The sequence below is a fragment of the Chrysemys picta genome, chromosome 5 (assembly GCF_011386835.1).
Source record: "Chrysemys picta bellii isolate R12L10 chromosome 5, ASM1138683v2, whole genome shotgun sequence".
Taxonomy (NCBI): Eukaryota; Metazoa; Chordata; order Testudines; family Emydidae; genus Chrysemys; species Chrysemys picta.
The window spans coordinates 20,926,068-20,953,808 of record NC_088795.1 but is presented as its reverse complement, the minus strand read 5'-3'; the positions used below and the strand labels follow the sequence as shown (position 1 = coordinate 20,953,808).

General features: G+C 38.2%; 1 protein-coding gene across 45 annotated transcripts in view; it reads left to right on the top strand.

Annotated features, from left to right (window-relative positions):
- The window catches only part of PDLIM5 (PDZ and LIM domain 5), a 233,188-nt gene that overhangs the window by 125,958 nt on the left and 79,489 nt on the right, over window positions 1-27,741 (top strand). For 12 of the 45 annotated variants that reach the window (XM_065596085.1, XM_065596061.1, XM_065596081.1 and 9 more), the window contains 5 exons: window positions 17,572-17,614; window positions 18,886-19,328; window positions 24,304-24,318; window positions 26,413-26,430; window positions 26,785-26,957. In XM_065596085.1, the coding sequence (XP_065452157.1) occupies window positions 17,572-17,614; window positions 18,886-19,328; window positions 24,304-24,318; window positions 26,413-26,430; window positions 26,785-26,957 (692 nt within the window). Of the gene's footprint in view, window positions 1-17,571; window positions 17,615-18,885; window positions 19,329-23,323; window positions 23,341-24,303; window positions 24,319-26,362; window positions 26,431-26,784; window positions 26,958-27,741 lie in introns of all 45 variants that reach the window. The other 33 variants (XM_008179117.4, XM_024099936.3, XM_065596086.1 and 30 more) reach the window with 10 other exon arrangements.

The window sequence follows — 27,741 nt, the reverse complement described above, 5'->3', positions numbered from 1 at the left end:
TTTTTGGCTCCCGAGGACAGTGTTATATCTGGGTAGAGCTGTATTTCTTGAAGCTGCCAGGGTGAAGGCTAGATTGCTAAATTGCAGGACCTGTTTTAACCCGAGGGCAATTGGTAGCTTTGTTTGGTAATGTCACCGTTTTATTATCCCCTGGGAATCTTTTATATGCTGAAGTTCTCCTAGACATTTGAATTTATTGCATAAGAATAGTTCCCAAAGTATAAGACAAGCGTTGAGTCAGCCAGCTCTTAGCCACCTCTGCTGCTGTTTTCTTTCACTATCTTGTGTGAGGGCTTTCACACGGGGTGTCCAATATACATTAAAGTCCTCCAATGTGCTCCATATCATACTCAAGAAGTTGGAAGTACAAATCTGATTTTCCCCATGTTGACTAGATACATTTAAATTCGGTTAAAAACTGCATGAGATTTAGTTGTGTAGTGTTTGACGCACTTGGAGATATGGTAAACACTATATTTTTATTCATTCTATAAAAAGTGTTACCGGGGAAGCATCAATGTATAGAAAATGGCTGTGAATATTAAAGTCATCTTTGCTAGTTGTCTTTATTCTCTAATGCTAGTCATATGTGTACTAAATACAATACCTTTATCAATTTGCAAGTGGGATATTAAATCTGAAGAATAATCAAATTTATCCAGGTCTAAAATATTTCTTATAAAAATGTTTTTAAGCCTGTTGGTTTACTTCCCAAAAACAGAACTAGCTGTGGGATTTGGCAATCCTGTGGCAGTCTTGCATGACTTGCTAGTGTTTCTTGTGCTTGGACAAGCCTAGATAAATGGAAATTCTTCAGTTTTAAGATCGTACTGTCCTATTCCAAATACCATTTGGTCTTAGTTGTCATGTGAACTGTAGATAAATAGATTAGAAGTTGAAAATTTGACACCTTTTCCAGAAATTATGTATCTGTTCTTTAATGTGATTGTGCATTACGAAGATCTCTGCGTTATTTTTTTCAATGCTTGTTTCCAAAAGTGGTTTGCCTTGGTTCTGCATTCCTAATATTAAGAATATAGGGGGATCGTCATAGCATTTCCTTCATTATGCACTGCGTACATCATCCCAAAGCCTGGGATGAGTCTATTCAACTTTAATTTATATGATAGACTTGCACTAAAACCTACACTGTGTCAGTCTTTTGTATAATTTATATCATTTTTCCTTTATAATTACCATTCATCATTGTCTCACTGTTTAGGTGCTTTAAGTGATGTCATTTTGTCTATTTATACTTTAGTTCTCAAAGAACATTCCCCGCACCTGTTGCTGTACTTTGAAACACGTAGGTTTCATGTTGCTAACTTGTAGTATTCTTTAATTATAATAGAATAGGTGACCTACTGTCAAAGAACAGTTGTCTCTAAATGGATTACAAGGAGTTTGTGGCTTAAAATGGGCTCTGTCTTCCAACTGCTGCAAATAGTTGACATTAACTAGAAGAAATATTCATCAAAATAACTTGTATCTCAAGTAAAGGTAACATAAACACTAGTTTTGACTCTAAATTTCAGATAATACTTATTTAACTTCTGTGGATTAGGGAGGTGAAGAATAAAAATAAGAGGACAAGGCTATGAACCAAGCAGTTAGACAAGCTGTTCAAAAGTGTCAGTGCCATCTGGATATACAGGAAAAATGAGCACATTAAAATGGTTAACTCTCCTATTCAAAGTTGTCTGATCTCATGCAAGATCATTCCTCACCAGTCAGAAATCAGCAGTTCAGTATAGTGACTTACTCAGGCTGTAACTGCCTGACTGTGGTGGGTGATACTGCGAATTCCATAGCAGAAGAAGTTGAAATTAATTATAGCGCATTGGTAAATGAAAGCTTGAATAAAAGACCCAAGCTAATAGGGAGTCTTTTTTCATATTTTTGTCATTGTTTGCGATTTTGAGCCAATCACAGTCTAGGAAAAACATTTCCTTCTTTCAAAAGCTCACCAGCTTGTCTTTCACAAAATCCTACCCAGCACAACTGATTTTCGCAAAAAGATTTTCGTGACTTCATCTGATCTTTGAGCAATCACAACTTCCAAAACGCTGTCAGTGGAAAGTCAGGGCAGTGGCACGGAACCACAAACCCCCACACGGCAATAAAAACCTTTGTTTTAGAGATTGCTTAATCTTTTTGTCTTGCTGTACAATATGAATAATGTTCATGGTGTTGTGAAGAACTCCCAACAGGTCTTGTGGTTTTCAAATGTCTGTTTTGCTTCAGTGATTAGTCACCCACAAAAGCAGTTAATTGCTTCATATGCTGCTTTGTCATGAATGTTACTCCCATAGCATTTCAAGCAGAAAAAAGAAAAAACTCATTCATTTTCTATTATGTAAATGTGGGAAGGGGAAACTCTCTTTACCTAAACTAGTTTAAGTTAGATGAATGGCTTAGTTTGAATGGGATTAACTTTTTTCCCCTTTCACCGTTGCAAATGATGGCTTAATTAGAGTAGCACACTTTATACTCCTGTAATTCAAGCATTGTTAGAATTTTCCATTATAAATGCTTCCCCGATTGGTTTATTGTCGACAGGAATTTATTTGTTCTTGTGGAGGGTCACTGCTGGCTTCAATTTAACATTAGAGATGGTTATTTCTTTGCATTCTTCTTTCTTGCTTAGTATTTGCTATAAACAAAAAAATGTCCTCACTGGAGACTTCTCTGGCAAGCACTCTGACTTTCACATCACTCGCGCTTAGACTTGTGGCTTAGGGGAGGCCATTCACAACAATAAACAATAGAGACTTGGTATTACTGCAGGGTATTCTCAAGTAGAATTATTCATACGCCTGGAACTATAGTAGGCCAGTATACTAAGACCAAAGTAACTTTGTCTTACATATGTCTGATCTGCAATACAACTAATTTTACCACGATATATATATATATATATATATATCGTGGTAAAATTAGTGTGTATATATGTATATGTATATGTGTATATATATATATATATATGTATATATATATACACACACACACACACTGCAATTATAAAGGCCAATAAAAGCAAGGAAGTGCAATGCTAAAGCTAATGTATCTTTAGGTAGTAATGCTATTTAAATTCTGTAATAGACACACTACAGTTTTTAAAATCTTTTCTCCACTCCCACCAGTGAAGTTGACTTTGGTAGCATATGTTTGGATATAAGGATTATGGGTGGACAGAAATAGAAAGGACCATGATTTGGGTCCTAATAAATGAGACCACCTCTCTCCCTAGATGAAACTGATACAGTTGAGGTCAGATGAGGACTGGGGCAACTGCTTGTCATAGCAACACACTGCGCTGGAGATAGGTACCTTAGTGTAGGGCCCTCAGCTGGAGGATTCACTTCTAAGTTGTTTACTTTGAAGGAAGGGTTTAAGGCCCTTCTATTTTACTGATGGGGGATGATATTGGATGATTGGGGGGTGGGGAAAATTGATAGATTAAATTTAACAAATGTATTATTGTACACTTAGCTAGGAAGAATTAAAAGCACATTTTTCTATGCACATCATGCGAGACAGGATACAGTGATAACTCTATAAACTATAAAATGTTTACCCTTATTTACACTTAGACATTTTGTGGGGAATAAAGCAGCATCTTGTTCATACCAATATTGTCCTTCACTTCTTTTATACAGCAGTTCATCTAGAAATTTATCTGCAGAAACTGAGTTATAAGGAAAAAATCTTGACTTGTCCTATATTTTAGCATGATTTATTCATGTTTATCTGCTAGTTTCCTTTGGCACAGTGACTAAAATTTTTCACTAAACCTGTTTCCTTTTCAGACTGGAAGAATCATTAATTTATTGGAATAAAAAATGCAGCTACTTCTTGCCTAACCTTATTATGCTGGTCTGGGCGAGGTTCTTATAAACTCACTCCTTAATTTAATGTGCTGCTGATCAGTTTCTGTTATGTAACATCTTACTGCTAGAACTTTTTGGCGTTTCATTGCATTGACATAAATAAGGCTCAGATAGTCTCAAACTGTCTGATAGTTTTTGGTGCTAGCTACTGCAATGCTGCTGCTCTTGGCTGAAATAATACTGGACTGAAGAACTTGCTCACATTTTCAGTGAGAGCTGCCTGACGTCTTGGAAGTTGAGAATTAATTCCATTTGATTAACCATTGTCTATGAAACTTGTTTGGTGAAAGGGGGGTTGGGCTGAGGTGCTTTACACACAGAACATTTATTTTAGCCTCAAAACTAGAGGACTGCTTGGGCCTAATTTTTAAGCCAGAACTGGACCCAAGCCCAAGAGATTTGAGTTGTTTTCCCACCTAACCTGACCCTTCTTTCCTAACCTGTGTCAGCATCTCCACTGCTGTGGCTGCATGCTCAGCTCCTGCTGCCTGCCGCCTGCTTTTTTACTGTGTGTGCGCTGCAGAATCAGAGGTGCTGCAACTCCGCGACACGCTAACTCCACACACAGTACGCACACAGCAGTGAGGCGGTGGTGGCTGCCGGGAGTGAGGCGTGCGGCCTCCACCAGTCCAACCCCATGGGCAGGAGCTGACCTGACCTGATGCTGAGAGTGTTCAGTTGTTTTCTAACCTGACCAGAACCCAACACTGTGGGTGAGTTCAGGTTGGGTTGCAGGGCTTTACTCAAAACAGCCTTATGTAAAATGTTAAGGCTGTAAAAATTGCAAAACTACTTGATTTATGAAAAAGAACTTAATGTAAAACCTCATGTTCTCAAATATGCAGGCTAGCTGGCAAGCATTCCCAAGTAAGGATATGGTGACTGGGGGGAAAAACCTTTTTTTCTATTTATCTTGATGATTTCCAGTTGAAGTACTTGTAAATGTGACTCTTCTCTTGGACTTATTTGGGCTCTGTTTTAGACAAATGAAGTAACTTGAACATGAGTCACCCATATCGTGCAGCCACTGGAAAAAATAGTAAAAATAGTTTAGGCCTTGGCTACACTGGCGCTGTACAGCGCTGCAACTTGCTGCGCTCAGGGGTGTGAAAACGCCCCCTCATCCCCCCGAGCGCAGTGAGTGCAGCGCTGTAAAGCGCCAGTGTGATCAGAGCCTGCAGCGCTGCACGCTCACTCACAGCGCTGCAAGCTACTCCCCTCGGAGAGGTGGCGTACATACAGCGCTGCGAGAGCTCTCTCGCAGCGCTGGCGGCGCAACTACACTCGCGCTTCACAGCACTGCCGCAGCAACGCTGTGAATTCCCGAGTGTAGCCAAGGCCATAGATTGTAATATCCAATCCTGTGAATTATAGCCTAGGGTTGATGGGACATGGATATCAGCATTTTTACAGGTTCTTGAGGAAATGCTTGATCCAGGGATAACTAGACTTATGACTTTCTTTAGATTTGTTTTCTTTTCTTTTAAAAATAGCATTTATTGAAATTAGTGTTTAATAAATGCCTTTGGAGAGAAAATATTTGTAAGAACGTAAGAATGGCCATATTGGCTCAGACCAATGGTTCATTTAGCCCGGTATCCTGTCTTCTGACACTGGCCGGTGTCAGATGTTTCAGAGGAAATGAATAGAACAAGGCAGTTTCTCAAGTGATCCATAACCTGTTGTCCAGTCCCAGGTTTAGGGACACCCAGAGCACGGGTCCTTAGAGAGATTACTCCTATATAATCCTGGGAAGGGCTTCTGAGGGCTTTGTTTTGTGATACCTTCTTGCTATTTGCCCCTAATCAGTATGTTTTTAACAAAGAAGAACAGGAGTACTTGTGGCACCTTAGAGACTAACAAATTTATTAGAGCATAAGCTTTCGTGGACTGCAGCCCACTTCTTCGGATGAAGTGGGCTGTAGTCCACGAAAGCTTATGCTCTAATAAATTTGTTAGTCTCTAAGGTGCCACAAGTACTCCTGTTCTTCTTTTTGCAGATACAGACTAACACGGCTGCTACTCTGAAACCTTTTTTAACAAAGGTAATTTGAGGAATTGGTGATGATTTAGAGTGAACTAAAGAAACAAGCATAAATCAATAAGGTATTTGGTTCAGGAATTGATTGAAATCACTATAATTGCTGAATATAATACATCAATGACTAGGCTTCATCATTCGTGAGTGATGTAATGGTGACACCCATAGACCTGATGGGTTCTTTTGGACCTATCCTGCCTAGCAGCTTCAGCTCACCTGATAAGAAGAGGTTGAGGAGACATGCTAGACTTCCGCTGATATGGTCTGAGCTGTTCTATGTGTAGCTCTCTGGGACTCTGGCTGGGAGGACTAACTTAGAGAGAGAGCCTAAACCATAGTCCCTTCCACCAAACAGCCTATGCAGTGGCTCTGGGAAAGGATCTTGCCATATCTGCCCTGGCCATGGGGGCCTGAGAGAGCAATTGGTGAGCCGCATCAATGCCCACGTCTCTCAGGCCAGGGCAAGCGGCAGCCTAGCATTGTGGTCAAGGCTCCTTAACCACAACCTTCCGCTTCACCCAGGCTAGGGAAAGAAGCAGCTGGTGTCAGGAATGTAGAAATCCTTGTTTTCTTCAAAATCCTTCCATGCTGCAGGCTGGTCAGGGTAAAGTTGTTGTAACTAGGACATTTGTTGTCTCTCATGTACCCGCAGAATATGCAAAATAGGGTGTTATATCATTTGCATGTAATCTGGAGACTTCTGTAGCTGAGGCTTGCCCTGACATGAGTAATTAACACATGAAGGGAGGATAGAATAAGGGAGGTAAATGGATCATTAGGCTGAAAACAGAAAGTTTGTGCTAAATAAGATCAGCAATACTGGGTCAGACCAAAGGTGCATCTAGCCCAGTATCCTGTCTTCTGACAGTGGGCAATGGCAAGTGCCCGAGAGAGAACGAACAGAACAAGTAATCAAGTGATCCATCCTCTGTCGCCCATTCCCAGTTTCTGGCAAACAGAGGCTAGGGACACCATCCCTGCCCATCCTGGCTAATAGCCATTGATGGACCTATCCTCCATGAATATATAGAGTTCTTTTTTGAATGCTGTTACAGTCTTGGCCTTCACAACATCCTCTGGCAAGGAATTCCTCAGGTTGGCTGTGCATTGTGTGAAAAAAAATACTTCCTTTTGTTTTAAACCCGCTACCTATTAATTTAATTTGGTGACTCCTAGTTCTTGTGTTATGAGAAGGAGTAAATAACACTTAGTTACTTTCTCCACCAGAGTTGTGATTTTGTAGACCTCTATCATATCCCGTCTTAGTCGTCTCTTTTCCAAGCTGAAAACCACGGTCTTATTAATCTCTCCTCATATGGAAGCTGTTCCATACCCCTAATCATTCTTGGTGCCCTTTTCTGAACCTTTTCCAATTCCAATATATCCTTTTTTTGAGACTGGGCATACAATATTCAAGATGTGGGTGTACCATAAGAGAAGTAAATAGATCCGTAGGCTAAGACAGAATGTCTGAGCCAGCTAAGATAAGAGGGAGAACACCCAGGGAACCATTTACTAACCATGGACAAGGTAAGATAGGAATGGACAATGCATGGACAGGGCATACTGCACAGTCATTTGTTCCTGCAAAGTAACCAAACCAGTCACAAAATGTGATGCAGTGTGTAGTAAAAGTAATCTAATGTGTAAATGTATAAAAAGGAAGAGGTTTGCTATCTAACTGTGGATGTGTGGTACGCTCTGTACCCACTCCCTCCACTTGAGTCTGATCAACTCAGTGTAGCTTTGCTGTATGCCAAATAAAGGAACCCGAGTGATGAAATCTGGAGTCAAACTGAATTTTTTTGAATCCCAGAGAACTGGATAAAGTGTTCTCCCAGAACTGGACAAGGTGTCCTGGATAAGCCAAGTGGAAAAGGTCTTGGAGAGAGTCCCAACATCTTCTGAACCTTCAGCCTTAACAGATACAGCTTTAAATGTTATCCCCTTGAGCAAATAAATTGTGGAGATCTCAGCATTCTACTACATACATAATAGTTTTTATTTTGATCGTTTAACATTCTTTTAAATAACATAAGATGACATTATTGTCTAGCTGCACTTAGTCTTTAAAAATGTGTTCAGTAGGATTGCCACAAGAACACAGGAATGGGACTGTGAGCAGTAGCTGGCTTGAGAGGACGTGAAAACAGCTCATTAGTCTTTGCGTGGGGGAATACCAAAGTAGAAGGCAGCCGCAGCTTCCTCCTTTACAATGTGAGCTTTAACACATGATGGGGAAGACCCAGGCCTGCCTTCAATATAAAAAGAGAGCAAGGTTTGGTTTGACTGAATACTGAAGCACCAGCTAAAAAAGACAGTCTCTTTGCTTACTTCTACCTGGCATAGTGCTTTACTTGAAGTAATTGTCTCATGTCCTAAAAAATCACATGGTGTGAGAATATGAAGATGATATATAACATATTCAGATTGTCAGACACTGAAGTTAAATGTTAGAAATAATTAACCTCATGAAAACGTATAGCTAATGAATTCTAAAACTGTAACTCATCAACAAAATATATGCTAAGTACAAGCAAGTAATTGTTCAAAGGTACTAAGTTTTGTGCACACTTTATCCAGCCAAGAAATGTGTGAATATATTTTCCAGTACACTGTACCACACACACATGCTGAGAGAGGAATTCTTCTGGAGAAAGGAAAAAATTAAGCTGAGAGAGACTAATGTAAAAATCACACTTTTGACTGAACAAGTTACTTTCTCTTGTTACAATTAACACCTAAGATTACTACAGCTGAGATAGACTAGAAAAATATTATTTTCTTCATTTTATTTTTCACGTTAGAGCAGCACTTTGTGTATAGTTGATTTCACTTGTACCTTTGTATAGTAGGTCAGTTCCCCTATTTGTGTTGGTCTTTTGCGGAGCAACAAGAACAAGACACACATTTTTTTTTTTTAAATCGGAAAACATGATTGTAAAACCTCAAAAAATAAGCAAGATGACTCAATGGTAGGTGTAGTATCTGAAACTGCTTTATACTCTTTTAAATAATTACCTGGTTTGAAATTGACGGTTTCTTCTTAGACATTCAGTATAACACAGAGATTTGGATGTGCCATACCTGATAAATTCCCTGACCTTAAAAATGTTAATGTATACATCCATAGAGGTCTGTTTCACTGAAACTACTGGAATGTGCAGTTACAGGCCTTCAGTGCTTGTCTTTACAAGATAACTAAAGCAGTGAATAATTTCCAGGAGTAGGCATATAAAACAGCAGGTAAGACAAACGTTATATTTCATTATTATATGGCAGACAACTCAGACCATGTGATAATACACATGTATTCCTGGCTCTGCCCCTGCCTGGCTTGCTCAGTCACCTTGGGCAAGTCAGGTCCCCACTCTTTGCCTCAGGTTCCCCATCTATAAAATGAGGATAAGGATAATGACACTGACCTTCTTTGTAAAAGCTCTTTGAGATCTACTGATGAAAAGTGTTAAGAGCCAGGTATTATTATTATTATTATTATTATTATTTATTATTTTATAAACAGAAAACAAAACCATAATACGTTTTGTTTTTCCTTTTTATGTGGTATATAATTTCAACTGTTATACAAACCATTAAAGTTCTTTTTACCTATTACGAGAACATAAAGGGATTTTTGGTTAATAACAAATATATGGAATATTTCTCATTTTTCTTTGCTTTAAATTACTTCTGATTTTATTTTTGTTCAGATAACCCATAGCAAAAGTCATAGTTTGGCATGTGCACATTCAACATTTTTACCCTGCCATTTTTTTTAGAAGCTACAGCACTGTAAATTGGCTGTCAACTGACCACTGTCCTAAAATGAAGCTGAGTAGAAAATTCAAAGCACAGATCAAAATGGCAAAATAGTTTTGTATTGCAGTTGCCTATAGGATCTCATAAGTTGCTTCTCAGAGATATAATATATATAATGCTAAGAATTGCTATTAGATAATCAGGAAATGGGTTGATCTTGAGGATGCAATATTTCACTATTTTTAGACAGAAAAAAATGTTTTATAGAGGATTACATTTAGGAAAAAGAACAGGAGTACTTGTGGCACCTTAGAGACTAACAAATTTATTAGAGCATAAGCTTTCGTGGACTACAGCCCACTTCTTCGGATGCATACCGAAGAAGTGGGCTGTAGTCCACGAAAGCTTATGCTCTAATAAATTTGTTAGTCTCTAAGGTGCCACAAGTACTCCTGTTCTTTTTGCGGATACAGACTAACACGGCTGCTACTCTGAAACCTACATTTAGGAAGTGTCCCCACACCCCCTCCCCTCCACCATGCAGAACAGAAACGAAATAAAAGCTAGAATTGTGCAGAGAGCTTTCCAGCCTGGTTTGGCTTTTATAAGTAGTGGTAGGAAATGCCATTACTGGAACAGGGTCCACAAGCAACTTGGAATAGTATGTCAGCATTTTCATTTTTTTAAGCCTTTATAATTTGGCCATTAAAATCTTTCAGCAGGCTTAAACTTGACAGATTCTAACTGCAAGCACATTCCCTTGGTTTTGTCCACCAGTTAAATAGTTCTGCCATTTTCACGTTGTTGTAATTTAAAAGTAGGCTTTCCAGAGGTTAAAAATGTTTGCCTAAAAGCAGGGCCGGCTCCAGCGTTTTTGCCGCCCCAAGTGGCAAGGGGAGGGGTGGGGAAAAAGCGGCCATCGGCAGCACTTCGACAGCAGCTCTACCGTCGCTGCTTCATTCTTCTGGGACCCACTGCCAAATTGCGGCCCAAGATTTGGACGTGCCGCCCCTTTCCGTTGGCTGCTCCAAGCACCTGCTTGCTGCGCTGGTGCCTGGAGCCGGCCCTGCCTAAAAGGAAGTGTACAAAGTTTTGAATAATTATATTTTTAACATTTTGTGAGTATGAACCTTGTTTAATCAGGGGCTGATAAATGAACTAACCTCTTGGCAACTGGAAGTAGGAAACTTTTTGTCAGAGAGGTGGCGAGTATTTGCCTCTATTTCAGCAAAGTTCAAGCTTTTGCTTTAAAAAAAAAAAAAAAAAAAAACCTTCAAATATAAACCTATAGAGTGGCCTTCTCATGAATGTGCAGATAGACTGAAAGAAGAGGCGTTTAAATGAGCTCAGTGTGATGCTAACTCTGAAGTCTCTCTTTAGCTTTCGGACTTAAACATATGCACTGTTATGGACCAGATCCTCAGCTGATGTAAACTGGCGTAGCTCCTTTGGCTGGACGGAGCTTTGCAAGTTTTGAATGGAGCTTTGCAAGTTTAGATCTGCTGAAGATCTGGCTCTGTTTTGATGGCGTCTGTACAGGACAGTTAAGCATCTTCTCATCCCAACCCTGCATGCATTTTGTGCCCTTTCAGCAAGAAGGATAAATCTTCGTCATATTGAATAAATGGAGGATTTATTAAGGGCTGATTCATATTGTCTAAAACCTGTAAACTATATTGTAGATCCAATTTAATCCTTAACCAAATGGCTTGTGCCTAATTATTGAGGTTATAGACATAATAAAATTGCTCAATCTTCATTGCCCTTCATATTGAGGTTTATCTATGCTGCAGTGACAATAGCATGCAATAATTATTTCAGCCTTAATTATTCGTTTCCTGACTAAGGCCTGGTCTACACTAGCGGGGTGAGGGGGGATCAATCCAAGTTACGCAACTTCAGCTATGTGAATAATGTAGCTGAAGTCGATGTACTTAGATCTAGTTACCACAGTGTCTTCATTGCGGTAAGTCGACGGCGGACGCTCTCCTGTCGCCTCTGCCTGCGCCTCTCGCCCTGCTGGAGTGCCGGCGTCGACAGGAGAGCACTTGGCGGTCAATTTATCACATCTAGACTACATGCGGTAAATCGACCCCTGCTGGATCGATTGCTGCCCGTCGATCCAGTGGGTAATGTAGAATGTGGAAAGTTTTCAATTGCATTAAATGTCTAAAAATATTAATCATATGAGAACAGCTTGCCGTGTGTTTATAAAACAAAGTTCATCTTGTTGGTCTGGTCTAAATGGACTTTTTACACAGATGGAGTATAATTTCTTCTGAAAAAGAACAAACAACTTTGATAGAGAAGTTTGTGTATGCAAGGGGTGCAAATTAGCACTGAAACAGTTTTTTAAAAAAACAAACAGGAGAAATGTATTTTTAAACTGAATGTATTGTTTATGAAAGGCAGAAAGGCTTCCAGACCTGGACACTGAAGTAATTTATTCCCTGAAGGAGTGCTGCACTATCACAAGCAGAACTAAACTTCTTGATGGAGATGGTACAGTCGTAACTCTAGTGAATTTTGTGGTGTAGATGTCACTCCACAAAACTATGCAAAAATGACTGTCTCACTTCACTGTGGCCAGTGAAATGAGACGGAAAGGTCTGACTTATCATAAAAACCTTGCCAAATTTGAACAGGTGCCTTACAGAGACACTACATCCTCTTATTATTCTATTGAGTCACCCAGTCCTCCTGAAAATTTGGAAAATACAGGTTCAGCTTTTGGTCTTCTCAAATCTTTGACGTTCTCCCCTTTTGATGAACATTTAAGTGTACTATTTTAAACACCTTTTCTTTTCCTTCTACATACTCTTCATAAAGCAGATGTGAAAATTCAATTAACTTACACTGCATTTGCAGAAATTCTTGATTTCACAGTTTGTATGATACTTCATTGCAAAACATAAACAGTACTGACAGATCGGTTGATTAATAGTGATGAGCCAGTTTCCAAAGGTTAGTTGTCTTTCTTTAGTATACACGCAGTATTTCAGATGCTTATCCAAAAGTTGTGTTAATTGTTTAAATCTCTTGTGTCTGCAAAAATAGGCTGGAAGTCTCAAAAGAGAATTCTTGTAGGACTGGAAGTACCATATGGAAACGTCTTTCTTGTTGCATTTTGTTGTTTCTAATTCTGAATGGAATTAGGGAAATACTGCAACGTGGTATTTGCAAATATAGCTGGAAGGAGATGTTGTTTACAAATGCAAAATGAATTTAACAACGTTGTTTTTAATATTTTGGTTGGACATTAGGTTCTTCTTTTGTCTGAGCCAGTTTATCTATCCTTACTGACTAATGCATAAACTAGAAATATTATACTGGAAGGAGCAGGTGACTTAATAGATACAGGAGGAATATTTAGTGCAATGGCAAATTTGTTGATGATTTGCAATCTTGTAGTTTTAGAAGCATTTCATTACTTAATAATTACCACAAGTCAGATCCAGAATTACAATATGACTCCGAGCTGTTTAATTCCGCCGGGTGTCTTAAAAATGTGTATTGACTACATGGCTTCACCAAGGGTGCAGAACAAATACTTTCTCCTTATCTTAGATTCTGAACTAGCAAAGTCAGATTATGACAGAAATCTGATGTGGTAGAGATGTGTTGTCTGAGTTTATAAAGACTGAGGTTAAACCTTGATTCAAGAAGAGAGAGGTGTTGCGGCTCACAAGGGCTGAATAACTGGACCTAATCTTGGATAATCCTGCTCCCTTACCCTAGGGCCAAAGGCTACGTATCTTTATTCTGGGATACTACCAAGGTATTTAGAAGCTGTGGTAGAAATATCTTTTAGCACAGGATTTTTTTCTCCTTTTTTGGGGAGGGGAATAACAATTGCTTTACTAGCAGTACATTCATAGTATTACTTGTGTGGTATCTAGTTATTTTAAAAATATTATTGTTTAATTATGGACTCAGATCACTTTGACTACTCTTGTCTGTAAATTCTTAGTCTAAAATTTAAACGTGAATTGTTAAGAATAATATAGGGTTTTAGCTATACCTTGTGTAGTTGCATTTTCCATCTCCCAAATGGTAAATGGAAATAGGGGTGTGTATCAGTGGAATCTAAATCTAACTTGACTTTTTCCTGATTCATACCAATGAATACCTTGAGTGAGGTAAACTTGAGGTTAGCATAGGATGAATAACGGTCAATTTGGTGGTGGCAAATTTAAAGGAAAATTCCCCCAAATTCTCTGCCAGTCTGGTAATAGGCCTGATAATAGTACCTTTACACTATATAAATTTTATTAGATTCCTCTTGGTTTACCATAAATACAAAATGTATCTATGATGAGCAGAAATATGAACTGAACTGTTCCTAAATGTTGATGTATGTACATTCGACCATTGCTTACGTATAAATTTCAAAACATGTAGAATATGGTTTCTGTCATGCTGGAAGTACAGAAAATCTCCTGAAACAAAACTTAGGGGGAATAAAACACTCTAAGTGTTCTGATTTTATAATTGTTGTTATGGTGACAAACTATTGCAAGAAAAACATTTTGGAGACTGTTTTATGAATGGGTTTTGTGGTATTTATATTGAATATACTGAACAAGAGCTGGCATAAATTTACTACTGTTGTGGAAATTAGATTGGTTCATCTTCTGATCAGCTGGCATCCTTAGTTGCACCAAAGGAGACCAGGAGACCTGCCTTTCAAATTAGTACCATCAAGCCTAATTAAGTGACTTTTTTTAATGGTTAACAGCAAGAAAAGTATCTAATGTTTTGTGAAAGCCTTGATGGCCTGTTGTTCTCCTCAGCCCACTTTACCCACTATAATTGCTATCTGTAAAACTGGCATTTAAGTCCCGACATGGCAAAGTATGCAATAAATCAAGTGTAGCTAGAAGGGAGACGTATGATACTTCAGGCAGACAGGCTTTAAAACTATTTTAATATGTTAGCATATGTCACAATACTAAGAGCATTTGTGCTTATTAAAGTACTTAAGGAAGCATTCCATTTGGTCGACGCGTTGGAAACGTTTTGCGTTTCACCCTAAATTATTAATTTTTCTTTTTTTTACTAACTTGCATAACCACCATAACATTTTTCTCATTCACATCTTGGTGGCTCAGTTTGCTTGGTGAGCATTTTCTTTGTGATCTTGGAGAAACCACAGATTTAGCTGGTTGTGGTCTGAAGTCAACAAACCTAAGTAAAACTGCTTTGAAACATGAAACACAAATTTATTTCCTAGTCTCAAATGTACTTAGGGTAAAATTAAATAATGGTGTGCTGTCTGACTCCACAGGCTAAAAGAACATTGTGAACATTTTTAATGATCAGAAACTGAATTCACTTGTGTGGTTTTTTGTGTGGGGGTTTTTTGTTTTGTTTTTAAATAGCATTTTAACATGTCCTATTTCATCTGCAAAATAGGTTTGCAGATTATTAGGAAATAACACTTTGCAAGTACTACTTCAGACTAGTGTATGCATAAATGGATCTCAAACTGAAATGTCATTTAAATTTTTTTCTCTGTCTAAAAGTTGACAAGTTATAATCTCCTGAAAACTTTAGGAGAGGGATGTCAAGGAAAGGATGATACAAATGTAACTATAATGTTGGGAGAGTTCGTGTCTCTTCGCTTTCCCGTTTTCCTAAACACCTACATCCACTCTGGTATTCTTTGGCAGGAGAGATTTAGGAAGGAGACTGATCAGCATGGTGTTGTGAATTAGTCCTCACCCTTTGAATGTGGTGATACTTCCCTCTAACAATAGGAGATAGTAAAGTGTAAAATTTTGGCTGAATCTTTAGGTACAAAACTCAAACTTGTAAAATTAAAAATGTTCATTTTTGACTGCTGGGGCAGCTTAGATTATAGCAATTTTTCAACAAACACTTATCAATAAAAAGAATTATTGAACTATGGAATGACATACATGTTTCATGCTAGCTATGGTCATAATAAAAAGAAATCTTTCCATGTGTGTTGCCATTTGTTCTCTTGTTGCTTTTGTTGCTGTAAATTGACAACTCTTGAATTAGAAGTGATTAATGATGCACCCCAGTGTTTTATAAGCCTTGAGGTCAGTAGTCTCATAGACTGGAAATTCTGTGGGAAACTTGGAGAGCAGACCTGTTCCTCCAAAGGGACAAAAACCTCTCTGTTCAGAATTATCATTGAAGTGTGCATAATGTGTCATCAGTGATGAACAAATGCTGAAGACAAAGGGCAAAAAATGTGTTCTCTCTCTCTCTCTCTATGCATATTTCTTTAGCCAACATATATGCATAATACACATATCTCCATTTGTACCAGTTAGTAACAAGCCACACTTATTACCTGAAGACTTTACTAGCACACAGTAATTTTATTATTAGAAGGTGATATGTCCTGAAGTCAAATGGCTTAAATGGAAGCATCGGTTGTTATATAGATTCAGCTGAAATATCTATTTAACTCCATTTCTGGCTCTCCACACTTTCCTGCTGCTGATACAGTGCTGATCTGGAGAGCCTAACAGATATTTAATTAAATTGCAACCTCAGTTGTTTGCTCACCAATTAACGGAACTCTTCACCAGTCAGTGGAATTCCAGAAGTAATGTTCAGCCTCCCTTATTCAAAAGCCTATTCCAAATATTTTTGGAAAATCAGGGTTGTATGATTTGGGATGATGTATAATTGCTGCTTCCTAGATAATTTTTCAAGTGCCAATTTTTCAGCTCAAGTACCAGATACAGCCAACGATGTCTTAAAATATGGTGATTAGCCATTCTTTCATATCAACTGCAAAAAAAAAAAAGCTAATTTTGCTCAGCAACATCTTGTAATTTTGGTGAACTCAAATAATAAGTGATCTTTAGAGGAAGCTGCAGTACATATATATGCAAATATTTTATTATGGTTATGTACTTATATTTTGTATGACACAGACACCTTAGGTGAGGCCCTTAGATTCCTGCATGTTGCCAGTGCAGCCTTCAGTATCACAAAGTTTGGATGTTGTTCATTATGTCCATTACCATCCCTCCCCTTCCATCTCTTCCTCCCCCGCCATTTGCATCCGTTTGGAAGAATTGTTGTTGCTACCAGCAAAGGACTTGAAGTTATAGTAAATTTATCTTGGAAGACCTGAAAGTACACATGAGGTACCAATAATAACTTCATTTGGCTATAATCCTTCAAAAGCAGAACTGCCTTTTTTTTTTTTTTTTTAGTGAAAAGAAGCTTTGTGTTTTAGCACTGCTCGAAGGATGGTGCTGTGTTAAAACAGAGTCTGACTGGTGCAGTTGAGTTAAATGAAGTAATATCATATAAAAGGAAAGGGAAACAATAAGCAAACTGTTGAGATTATGGCTCATGGCCATTGAAAAGACTGTAGTTTAATCTAAAACTTAAACAGCGATCAAAATGACTTCTGTATGTTACTTGTTCTTGTTGAAAAATCAGCCGCATTAAGTGCAGACATGAGCCCTTTATTAGATGTATACTGAGGTAACGTAAAGTTGTTTCTGCAGCAGCCTGTGACGTTTCTGTCCATACAATAGTCATGGCTGCCATTTAGTGCTCAATCTGAAGGAAACTTAATTGAAATTTATGTAGTTTCTTGCACCTCTTATGTAGGGCTGGCTGTTTTGTTTTGGTGTGCCCTAAATGTTGTTTTGGCATAAGAGAATCCAGTTTGTTCATTTTTTGTCATATGTTAGCTGCAATACTGTGGGTTCAAATCCAGTAATCTCATTTTCTTTGTAGAAAATAATTAAGTTTAGTGAAAATTCACCCACATTAAATGGGGGAGGAGATAGATAGTACTTTACCTGTTAAAGTATATTTTCAGTAACCTAGCAATGAAGTACATGCATTTTTAAATTTGTGCATGTTTTTTTTCTATTTTAGAGCGCACTCTGCACCAAAGCCTGATCCTGTTCCTGTACAAAAGGTATGTTTGTTTGTTTTTTTTTAATTTCTACCCAGAGATGTAATGTGTCTCACTAGTTTCCGCACGTCCTTCACTCGATTCTTGATACACACTAGTAGTCAATCTGTTCTTTTAGCACAACATATTTAGGGTAAAGATCTCATATACCATGAAATCACTGTGCTTTTCTTAGTGATATTGGTCTTTTAAAAAAAAAAAAATTGGGGATCAGTACAGTGATTAACCAAAAGCCATATATAAATATTACTTTCCAGCTTTTTCTTCCCCAAACATCTATTTTCTAACTGTTTTTTCTTACCTTAATGCCTTTATAGCAGCATCGCCCCATCCTGAAGGGAGAAACCACTGTAGTTTCTTTCAAATAGAAGCTATAACCTTTCTGTGCTCTTGAAAGCAGCCTAGCTTGATAAAATGTATAGAACAGTTCATCAGAGTTCTTCCCAGTAGTGGAGAACATGGCCCTTCAGAGTTCACGCACTGTTGGAAAATACTGTAGGCAAGACTATATTCTACATTTTGTAGAATCCTTGCAAAACATCAGGTTCACATTCTTTTTCCAATATTTTAACCAGATGGAGGCAGGTAGGAAGTCTTTACAGGACAGATGCATGATAACAGTCTGCACCGCTCAGATCCTAAAAGCGTTTGAGGAATTCTGTTCCATCTTTGAAACACACATCACCAAACCCCGGAAGTAAATAATAGCCTTAATAGTGTTTGGCTTGTTCCTCTTCAGCCAGTTTGCCAGTTGCTGCTGTGCCCCTTGAAATACCTCTTCATGTACCCCATATCCTTTGACACAGCAGCAAATTGCTACATAGGATATAAAATGTAATGTTCTGTATTTGTGTGTGTATATTGAATTTGATTTGAGATGGAATTTGAATTTAAAAAAAACCTAAGCGGATTTATTAAGCAGACTTTTAGGCCACATATGAGTAATCTGGTGGCCTTTACATCTGAGTGAGTCTTTTGTTTAATCCTTAAACCTTATTGAGGCATGGATATCTTGCATGAGATAAGAAAAGCTACTATCTAGGGTTTCTATGTTTGTTGTGTATGTTAGGATCCTTCCCTCCCCAAAAATGCATGTGTCATGTATACATTTTCTTGCCAATACAGTATAGGTGAAGTTTTGCTACTATAAAACATATCATCTGTCTTGGTTTGAATCAAAGGGAATTACCTTCTCTCTTTCCGGTGAAAATGTCTATTCAGGATTTTGCATGTGGTTGGTGTGCTTTGTGTGTTTTTGTCTTTATTTTATATAGGGAGAACCTAAAGAAGTAGTTAAGCCTGTGCCTATTGCATCTGCTGTTGCACCCAAAGTCACTTCCACAGTGAACATGGCCTACAATAAGACACCAAGGCCATTTGGAGCTGTACCTTCCGCAAAAGTCACTTCCATTCCATCACCGTCATCTGCCTTCACCCCAGCCCATGCGACTGCTACATCATGTGCTTCCCCTCCACCATTGGCCACTGTCACGCCTCCCCCATTCACTGCATCTGGACTGCATGTTAATGCCAAATCCAGTACTGACCAGCGTTCACCTGCACTGAATGCTGCTAAAACTGCAGTTAATGTCCCATGGCAGCCCAACACATACAATACAACCCTGAACACGTATTCCAACGACAATGCCCAGGATGTGGCAGAGGGACAAAGAAGAGGATTCAAAGAGAGCCAGGTTGACAATAAGCAGCAAAATGGGTAGGTGGCTTCAGGGCACTTTGTTTGCTGTGAGGGACTTTTCTTCCAGACAATTTACTGGGCTGTGTTTAAGGGGACAAAACGCATCTTGGAAGAGTTGGGTTCTTTTCACAGAACATCTCTGTGAAAAAGATAAATGTGAATAGTCTGGTTTTAGGTATAAAGTGAGCTTCTTAGAGGATCTTCTAAAAGCATCTTGTGTCTGCAGTATAATCTTTGTTATAGAGTTGAACCATATGAGATTTGTTGAAAAGGCAGTTGCAATCATTCATTGGATGCGTTTTGAACTTTATAGCAAGCTCAGTAGTATATTTTTCAGTCCCGGCATGGTAAAGAAAGCAGCAGGCACCCAAAAAATGCGAGGCAGTTTGTCAAGAAGGGCCATCTAGAATTGGGGAAAACCAGGAATAGAATGCTAAGGAAGAATAACCTTGGCAGTGGCTGGCAAAATATAGAACTGGTTATATTTGCTACGTACAGGAAATTAGAATGTTGGTATGGGGAGAAGATCAAATTTGAACTGAATCTAGTTTTTCATTGGTTCTAATGCAACTTTCCTGGAAAGTTCAGTTACGCAGAAGTGTGGCCATCTAATCTAAAAAGCCAGCACTAAAATTCAAGTGTTAGAATATTTTTAGCAGTTCAGAATTGTCAAAAAGGCAAACTCTAGTGTTTTGAAAGTTAAAACACTCACTAATATGTCTGCTGAGATTTAACATTTTAAAGACACTAACGGGATAATTTTTGGTATTGCTGATGCTCAGCAAATCTTTAAATCAAGGCCATAAAGCTACATTGTGAAGAAACAGTTGTTTTAATGTATTTTACTTATTTGTCTTTCTTGCAACCTTAACTTAATTTGTGAAGTTCAAGAAGTGTTTTGAATCATTACCAGAGACTTTTAAAGCTAGCTAGTATAAGTATTATTCCACTTTTGTTCAGCGGTCATCAGAAGAGCAGTAACAAAAATGTAGTCCTGATGCAAATCTCTCCTGGTCCATTTTGAATTTGGTGCTGAACATGAGCAGTAACATACAAAGAGAGAAACATCTGTATCTGAGCTAAAGTACAGCATTATGGTTTCAATTATTCCACTTTAAGAACAAATAATTGAGCAAATTATATATATATTCCTTTTTTTATTTCAAAACAAATTTCTTCCACATGTTCATTTATATAATACAGGCCTTATGCATTTTATATCACACTGTTGTCATGGCAATTTTAAGACTCTTTCAAACAGATGATGGCATTATTCCACACAGCTTTAAAAAGGGGAAAAAGCAGGCGGTCCTGAAGACTCATTCCATACTAGGAGACTTAAATGTGCTCTGTTGAACCGTCCATATACTTCTAGGAAGGGTGCTTTTGGAAGAAAAATACAGGGGGCTGGCTTCCAGCTACAGTAACTAGCACTGAAAAAACCACAGGCTGATATCGAAATCAACTCTCTTGCAGGGAAGTAGTGCTGCAGGCCTAGAATTAGCACTTCAGCAGTCAAGATAGGATGGCTGCTTGAGCAGCATAAATGCATCATAATAAATTCAGTGAAAAAACAATACTATGTGAAGAAAATGTCAACTGACTAGTGAAGAAATTCCTGTCTTCCTGCCAATCTTAGCAGAAAATTCTAGTATGGAAACTTGGAAAAGGTTTAGTGAGGTTGTGAAAGTATATTTTATTATAATAAAGGGTGACAATATAGAATACTTGGACTACAACTTGATTAAGCACAACTGTAAAAATCTTAAAGCCTTAAAACGAAAATGACAAAAGCATATACATCTTCATCTCTCTAGGTAACAGTACTCTCAGCTTGCTTAGTCACCATGCTAATTAACAAGTAAAGTTCTTCCTTGCTTAACCCGAATTATTGGGTAATTCTTGAAATAACAGAAGGATGCAAGTTTGAAGTAATGGGACCATCTGAAATGGAACTGCTTCTGATACACATGTTCAGCAGTTCTGTTTTATAATAAAAAAGGGTGTGGTGCATCTTGTAGATGTACAGTATTGTCGGGCAAGTAGAGAGCTCTAGACTTGTTGGACTTTGCTGTACTCCAAATATTTTTGTTTCAAATGTTGAGCAAACCCTTATTAGTATAAGAATTTGCTTACATGCAAAAGAGGTGTAATGGTGAAGAAATGCTGGGAGAAATTACGCTGTTGTTTTTACAAATATATTTAGACTAGAGTAATTCAGTCTGTTTACAAAAGGCTTTCCTAGCTAGTAGCACAGTGGCTCTCAAACTTTTGTACTGGTGACCCCTTTCACATAGCAAGTCTCTGAGTGTGACACCCCCCCCCTTATCAATTAAAATATCTTTAAAATATATTTAACACCATTGTAAATGCTGGATATAAAGCGGGATTTGAGGTGGAGATTTTCAGTTCGCGACCCCCTGAGGTGTCCTGACCCCCAGTTTGAGAACCCCTGCAGAAGCACATCACACTCTACATGTAGTGTACTTTGGGGATAACTGTGAGCAAGTGATAGTTTTTTTTGCTGTTGTAACTGAAGAGCAGAATATAGTTAAGAAACATTCTGCTCTTACTTAAACCCATGTAAATCAGGTGTTGTTTCACTGAAGTGAAGGGGTCAACTTCTGATTTTTACACAGGTGTAAATAAGAGCTGAATCTGCCCATTGTGTTTAAATCAGTCAAGTTATCCCATTGTTAAAAAAGTCAGTTTCTTCTTAAATTTAAAAGCGGCGTTGGCTACGTGGAGTCTTGTGGGTAATTTCTTATTGTATAGTAGATTCAGATTTTTGAAATAATAGATTACTCTGGGTGTGTATAAAAACAGAATATAGAATATTAAAATTGGGGCAAAGGGAGGAGGCAAGCAAGAGGAATGAGAAGCGTTCAGTTTTTTAACTCTGACGCTCCAGTTGTGGGTGGGTGAATTGATAGACCTAGAGATGAGGGACTGATTGCTTTCTCCGCCCCCTCTTCCCCCCCCCCTGCCATTTCAAGAGTATGTAAATCACTGCCTCAATTACAAACCATAGTTTAAAACTTGTCAGCTGTAGTTCATTGAACCAACCTGGCAACACAACTGGTAGAGCTGTGCAAATTTTTTGGCCGAAACCATTTTTTCAGTGAAAAATCTTTACATCGACCAAAATGTTTTGCAAATGTGTGTCTATTTCACCAAATTGTTGCAGTTTTAAATTTCAAAAAACCTAGATATGTTTAATTTCTAGTTACCTTTTCATTTAGGAAATTTCCTTTCTTTTTAAAAAAGTTTTTTTCTTTAGAAAGCTCAAAATCAAAATGAGACATTTAAGTTTTGGGTCGAACAAAACATTTTGCTCATCCAAAAATCTTTTTTTTTTTTTTATTAGCCAAAAAATTTATTTTAGGTCAAACCAAAGCAAACCAAATAAATCAGTTACTCGCACAACTCTTAGATGTATCAAGATCTGGAACTTCTCCATAATACTAACGTCTTCTGGATGATGCTGATGAATCATTTTATTATGTAGGCATTCAGAGACAGCCTTAAATAAAATCACTTTGCATCTCTCTATTTCCCTTTGTGGAAATATTGGTGTGGTGTAGTGATTCAAAATATGACATTTGACCCTGGTGAAAACCTTATTAAACATCAAAACTGCAGCCTTACCAAATAGTCTGCTTCCTGATTTGCTTTGCTTTCACTGTAGGATGGGGAAGAGAGGTCAATTTTCTGTTTCTTAGCCATGGCTTAAAGGGAGAGCTCGTTTGCTTCATGTGGCTGTATGTAATTGTGCTTTTACCAAGACCTTCTTGCCAACTCACGCATGAGAATGTGCCTGCTGCTTAAAACAGGAAAGACTACTTCAGCTTCTTACTCAGTTCCATGTGGGTTGGCCTGAAACTTTCTCTCATAGGTTCCTGACAAATTTCAGCTTGACCCAGAAGATACAAAACTCGAACTGGGAAGATTCTCTGAAGTATTGGGGAAGGAAATCATTGAGATAATGCTTTAAATCCTTTTTTCCTTTGCAGGTAACAACAGTGACAAAGTTAGTATCAACAGCACTGGAGTTGAATTACGGTGGCTTATGTTGTTGAAATAACCAGCATGTCTGATTATTGTGTGCAAAATTAATATTTTTGTAAAGCAACTTAATGTTTTCAAATAACCACATTTTAATGGAGAAAATTGTAAACTGAACATGGTGTGATTTTTGCTTTTCATCATATTAAATATTGCAGCATTTTTTAGTCACAAAATATTTGTGTTCATGTGTATACTGATGAGATGTTTTTTTTAATGCTATTACTATATACCTAACGATATAGGTAATATAACTTGCTGCTGTAGTGGGGGTTAACTACATTTTAGAGAAGTGTTTGGTTTGGGAGTTGAAGGGCATCACGCTGTTAAATCAGCATGATATATAGAATACACATAAATATAATATAAAATCTGTTGATCTATTTTGATTCCATGTGTTTAAATTAACTAATGATTTTATTCTGATTTTAAAAATGACATTTCTTCCTCCCCACTCACCTGCCTTCAAATAAATACAGAACGCTAGCCTGAGCTAATTGCTGAATTGCCTATCGAGATATCTCTTTCTTTGGCTCTGGCACCATCTTGTGCCTCCCTGAGTAATTACCATAAAGATCCTCAAACTCTAAAAAGGGAAAGCGTCTCATCTGTAGCAAAGAAAATGAGGGAGAAAACCTAGCAGAACATTTTTTTTCATGATTTAGCTTTTAACAAACATGTAAGGCTACGTAGCTGCCGGTGTTCTTTATTAATGTGCATTTCGTTAGCATGTATTTTAGTTTCTCTGTATTTCCATTTTGCAGTTAAATTCACACCTTTTTATATATAAGCTATCATTTTCCAGTTTAATTCTTTCTAACAACTTTCTCTTGTTGCATCACTTGATTTTGTCTGCATTTCTTACCCGTACTCCGTCATCCTGGAAATTCCATTGTCTCTTTTGTTACTATACCCCTCTCTTCTTCAGTAACCCTGATGAGGTGTAAGTACATCACTAATATAATTTGTTTTTTATTAAATGTTGTCGTATATTAATGCCTCTCACATCATTCTATACTTGCTGCTGACTAATGAATTGGTTTAATAGGCCTGCCTCTTATTTTTTTTGACAAGTTAGTGACAAATATCCTTCTTAGCCAATATTTTGCAGCTTTTTTAATGTGAAACAAATGAAGTACAGTAACTCCTCACTTAATGTTGTAGTTATGTTCCTGAAAAATGTGACTTTAAGTGAAACAATGTTAAGCGAATCCAATTTCCCCCTAAGAATTAATGTAAATGGGGGAGAGGGGGTTAGGTTCCAGGGAATTTTTTTTGCCAGACAAAAGGAATTATATACATTTTAAACAATTTTAAACAAGCAATTTTAATACAGGTATAAGTTTTAAACAATTTTAAAGAAACAGTTTAATACTACAATCATCACTGCTGATTATGAAGCTTGGTTGAGGTGGTGGAGTCAGAGAGTGGAAGAGGATGGATTGTCTGGCTGCTCCTCCTGTTCTTGCAAGCACAGGCACTGACTTTGCTGGGGGTAGGGGGCTCAACCCTTAGCCCCTTCCCCCAAGCCCCCACCCTTGACCTGCCTCTTCTCCCCTCTCACCTCCTCCCCCTTTACTGCGCACACTGCGTCCTCGCTCCTCCCCCCTCCCTTCTGAAGGCTGAAAGCCAGCTGATTGCCACAGGCAGGAGGGAGGGGGGAGGCATGCCCAGTCCTCGCTCTCTGCCCCCACCCCCTCCTAAACGCCACAAACCAGCTGATTGCTGCGGGCAGGAGGTGGGAGGAGGAGGGGGAAGGCGCTGATCCGTGGGGTCTGCCGGCGGGCGGGAGGCGCTGTGGGGAGAGGAGGGGGGCGTAGGGAGGCTGCTAGCTGTGGAGAAAGCAGGCAGCCAAACAACGTAAGAGTGGAGCATTGCACAACTTTAAATGAGTATGTTCCCTAATTGATCAGCAACGAAACAACGTTAACTGGGACGACTTTAAGTGAGAAGTTACTGTACATTGATACAAACAGAATTGTTTTTTCAACTTTTGCAGTTTTGCCATGCCATACCTAAGGAGTTAATTTGGCATTATACATCTCCTATACAGTATGTAAAAACAAAAATAAACGGTTACTATTAAAATGGATGCTTATAGTATCAGTCCCCTTTGGTACTTTCCAAAATGGTGAACATCACCATGTATTTGCCACAGTTCCTGAAAGTATAGTTTTAAGGAGACTGATAGCTCAGGGATTGGTAATAGCATATGGAACATTATGGGGGAACTTTCAAAGGTACAAAAGAGAGAGTTCCTGTAATTCCATTGATTTTTTTTAATGGGAGTCAGGCACTTAACTGCCCTTTGTGCCTTTGAAAAACTCCATCTACACCTTTAGGGTTTCCACTTCCAAGCCAGCCCTGATTGATAATGCAAGACATTTCTATAACAGTTGGCTGTTGGTTGATGTATGTAAAATAAATCAGTCTTTTGAAGTCATGTCCCCATAGAGTGCAACACTCCACTGTGTAGACAAACCCTTAATATACTTTCTATGGGACAGCAATCCACATCTCAATAGCCACCATCACAATTGGCAGCCTGGTTGATAAATTCAGTTGGGAGGCATGGAATTTCTTATCTTTTCATCTTTAGCTGCAGCACTAAATGTTCCAGAACAGAGATGAGGTACACCTAACAGGCAGTGTGCTCTACGTCTGGGAACAAAGAGAGGAATTCATTCTCCAGGCCTGTTTAGCCCATTACACTTCACCAGCATTACACATACTATTTTTCAGAGATGGTGTTATAAAAAATAAGCCACATTTTGATTACTTTTTTCTTACCTGTGGATATATATGGCATTAGTTGCAGATGCACATACAAAAAATCATGGACATTGCACAGAACCAATTTTTTGTAGCAGGATATCATTGTCACTAGTGGTTGGCTTCATTGCATTTTATCACTTGACTTACCCATATCTTTCACTTCACTTTTCTTACTACTTTTACTTATTTTTCTTTTTCCTCTCTCCTTCCTGTTCACACTGGAACACTGTTACTTCTGTTGGCTTATTCCTTCAATTATAAGAAAAAACCCACCTAAACGGTAAATGTTTAAAAATGTATATAACATATTCACACTGATTTGTGCTGTTAAATATACTTTGATAGTGACTGTAGAAAATATTTTAAATGTTTCATGGTAAATCTGACTTAAATTACTAAATTCATGGAATTGTTTTGCAAGCAATAGACTTGAATCTGTGTTTCTATCTATGAGCTCATGTCACTTTGTATGTAGTAACGTTTACAAAAGCACATCTGCACCCAAATGCAGAAGCTTTTTACAAACCTTGGTAGTGCATGAGGTCTTAAATGACATTGTGACAATGACAAAATTTAAGATTTCCTGATGAAATTTCACATTTTTCCCCCTTATAACTATTCTTTGTTGAAATAGTCCACCAAGGAAGCACATTGTGGATACCTATACAGAGTTTTCCCACACACCCACTCATAGAGATGCCAGCAAAAAACGATTGATTGAAGATACTGAAGACTGGCACCCGAGGACAGGAACTACCCAATCGCGTTCTTTTCGGATCCTTGCCCAAATCACCGGCACTGAACACAGTGAGTAATTGTTTGGTGTTGCAGCATTAGATAAGGATAAGTAGCTGTAACGGACTTGCACCCTCTGTCCTGGTAGAACTTGCTATAAGGTGCTGAAACAATAACTAATAAAGTTCTCCAATCCAATTTGTAACATTTCTTCCCTTGGATCATCAATTCAGTAATCCGTTACCCTGTTTTTCGTGTGAACCCTCCACACAGCAAAAGAGAGAGGGAATTATGGACAGGTGTCAATAGTGCCTGAAACTTTTTTTGACCTGACTAAATTCCAAGCTGACAGGGTCCTTTTTTAAAACAACTACCATATTCCCCCTGAATCAGCTTGCTAGAAAAATGTCCCTCCTGCCCTTCCTCCACCACCACCAAATGTGGAAATTTCCACTCAAAATCACAGTGGCTTGTGAGGCCTAGAGTGGGGCGGTATTCCATCGTAGAGCACAAATGGGTCTAAATTTTCATACATTATGATGCTTCAGGGCTAGAAATGAGTTTTTCTTTCTGTTGAAAATAGGAGTTTCCAGCAGAACAGTACAGCATTTGCTTCTGCCTTACAGGAGCTAAAGATATCAAATCTTAAAATCATAACATAACGTGGAATAATAGGGAAATTGTAATTTAAGTCATTCTAAAGTGATTAGTGAACATTATTCTCTCCCTATAATTTCTGTATGTTTAGATTTATGTTACTAAGGGACAGATTTGTAAAGATATTTAGATGCCTAAAGATGCTGCACGGTACCTACAGGGGTTTCTGGAATCTAATGGGAGTTAGGCACTTTTGGAA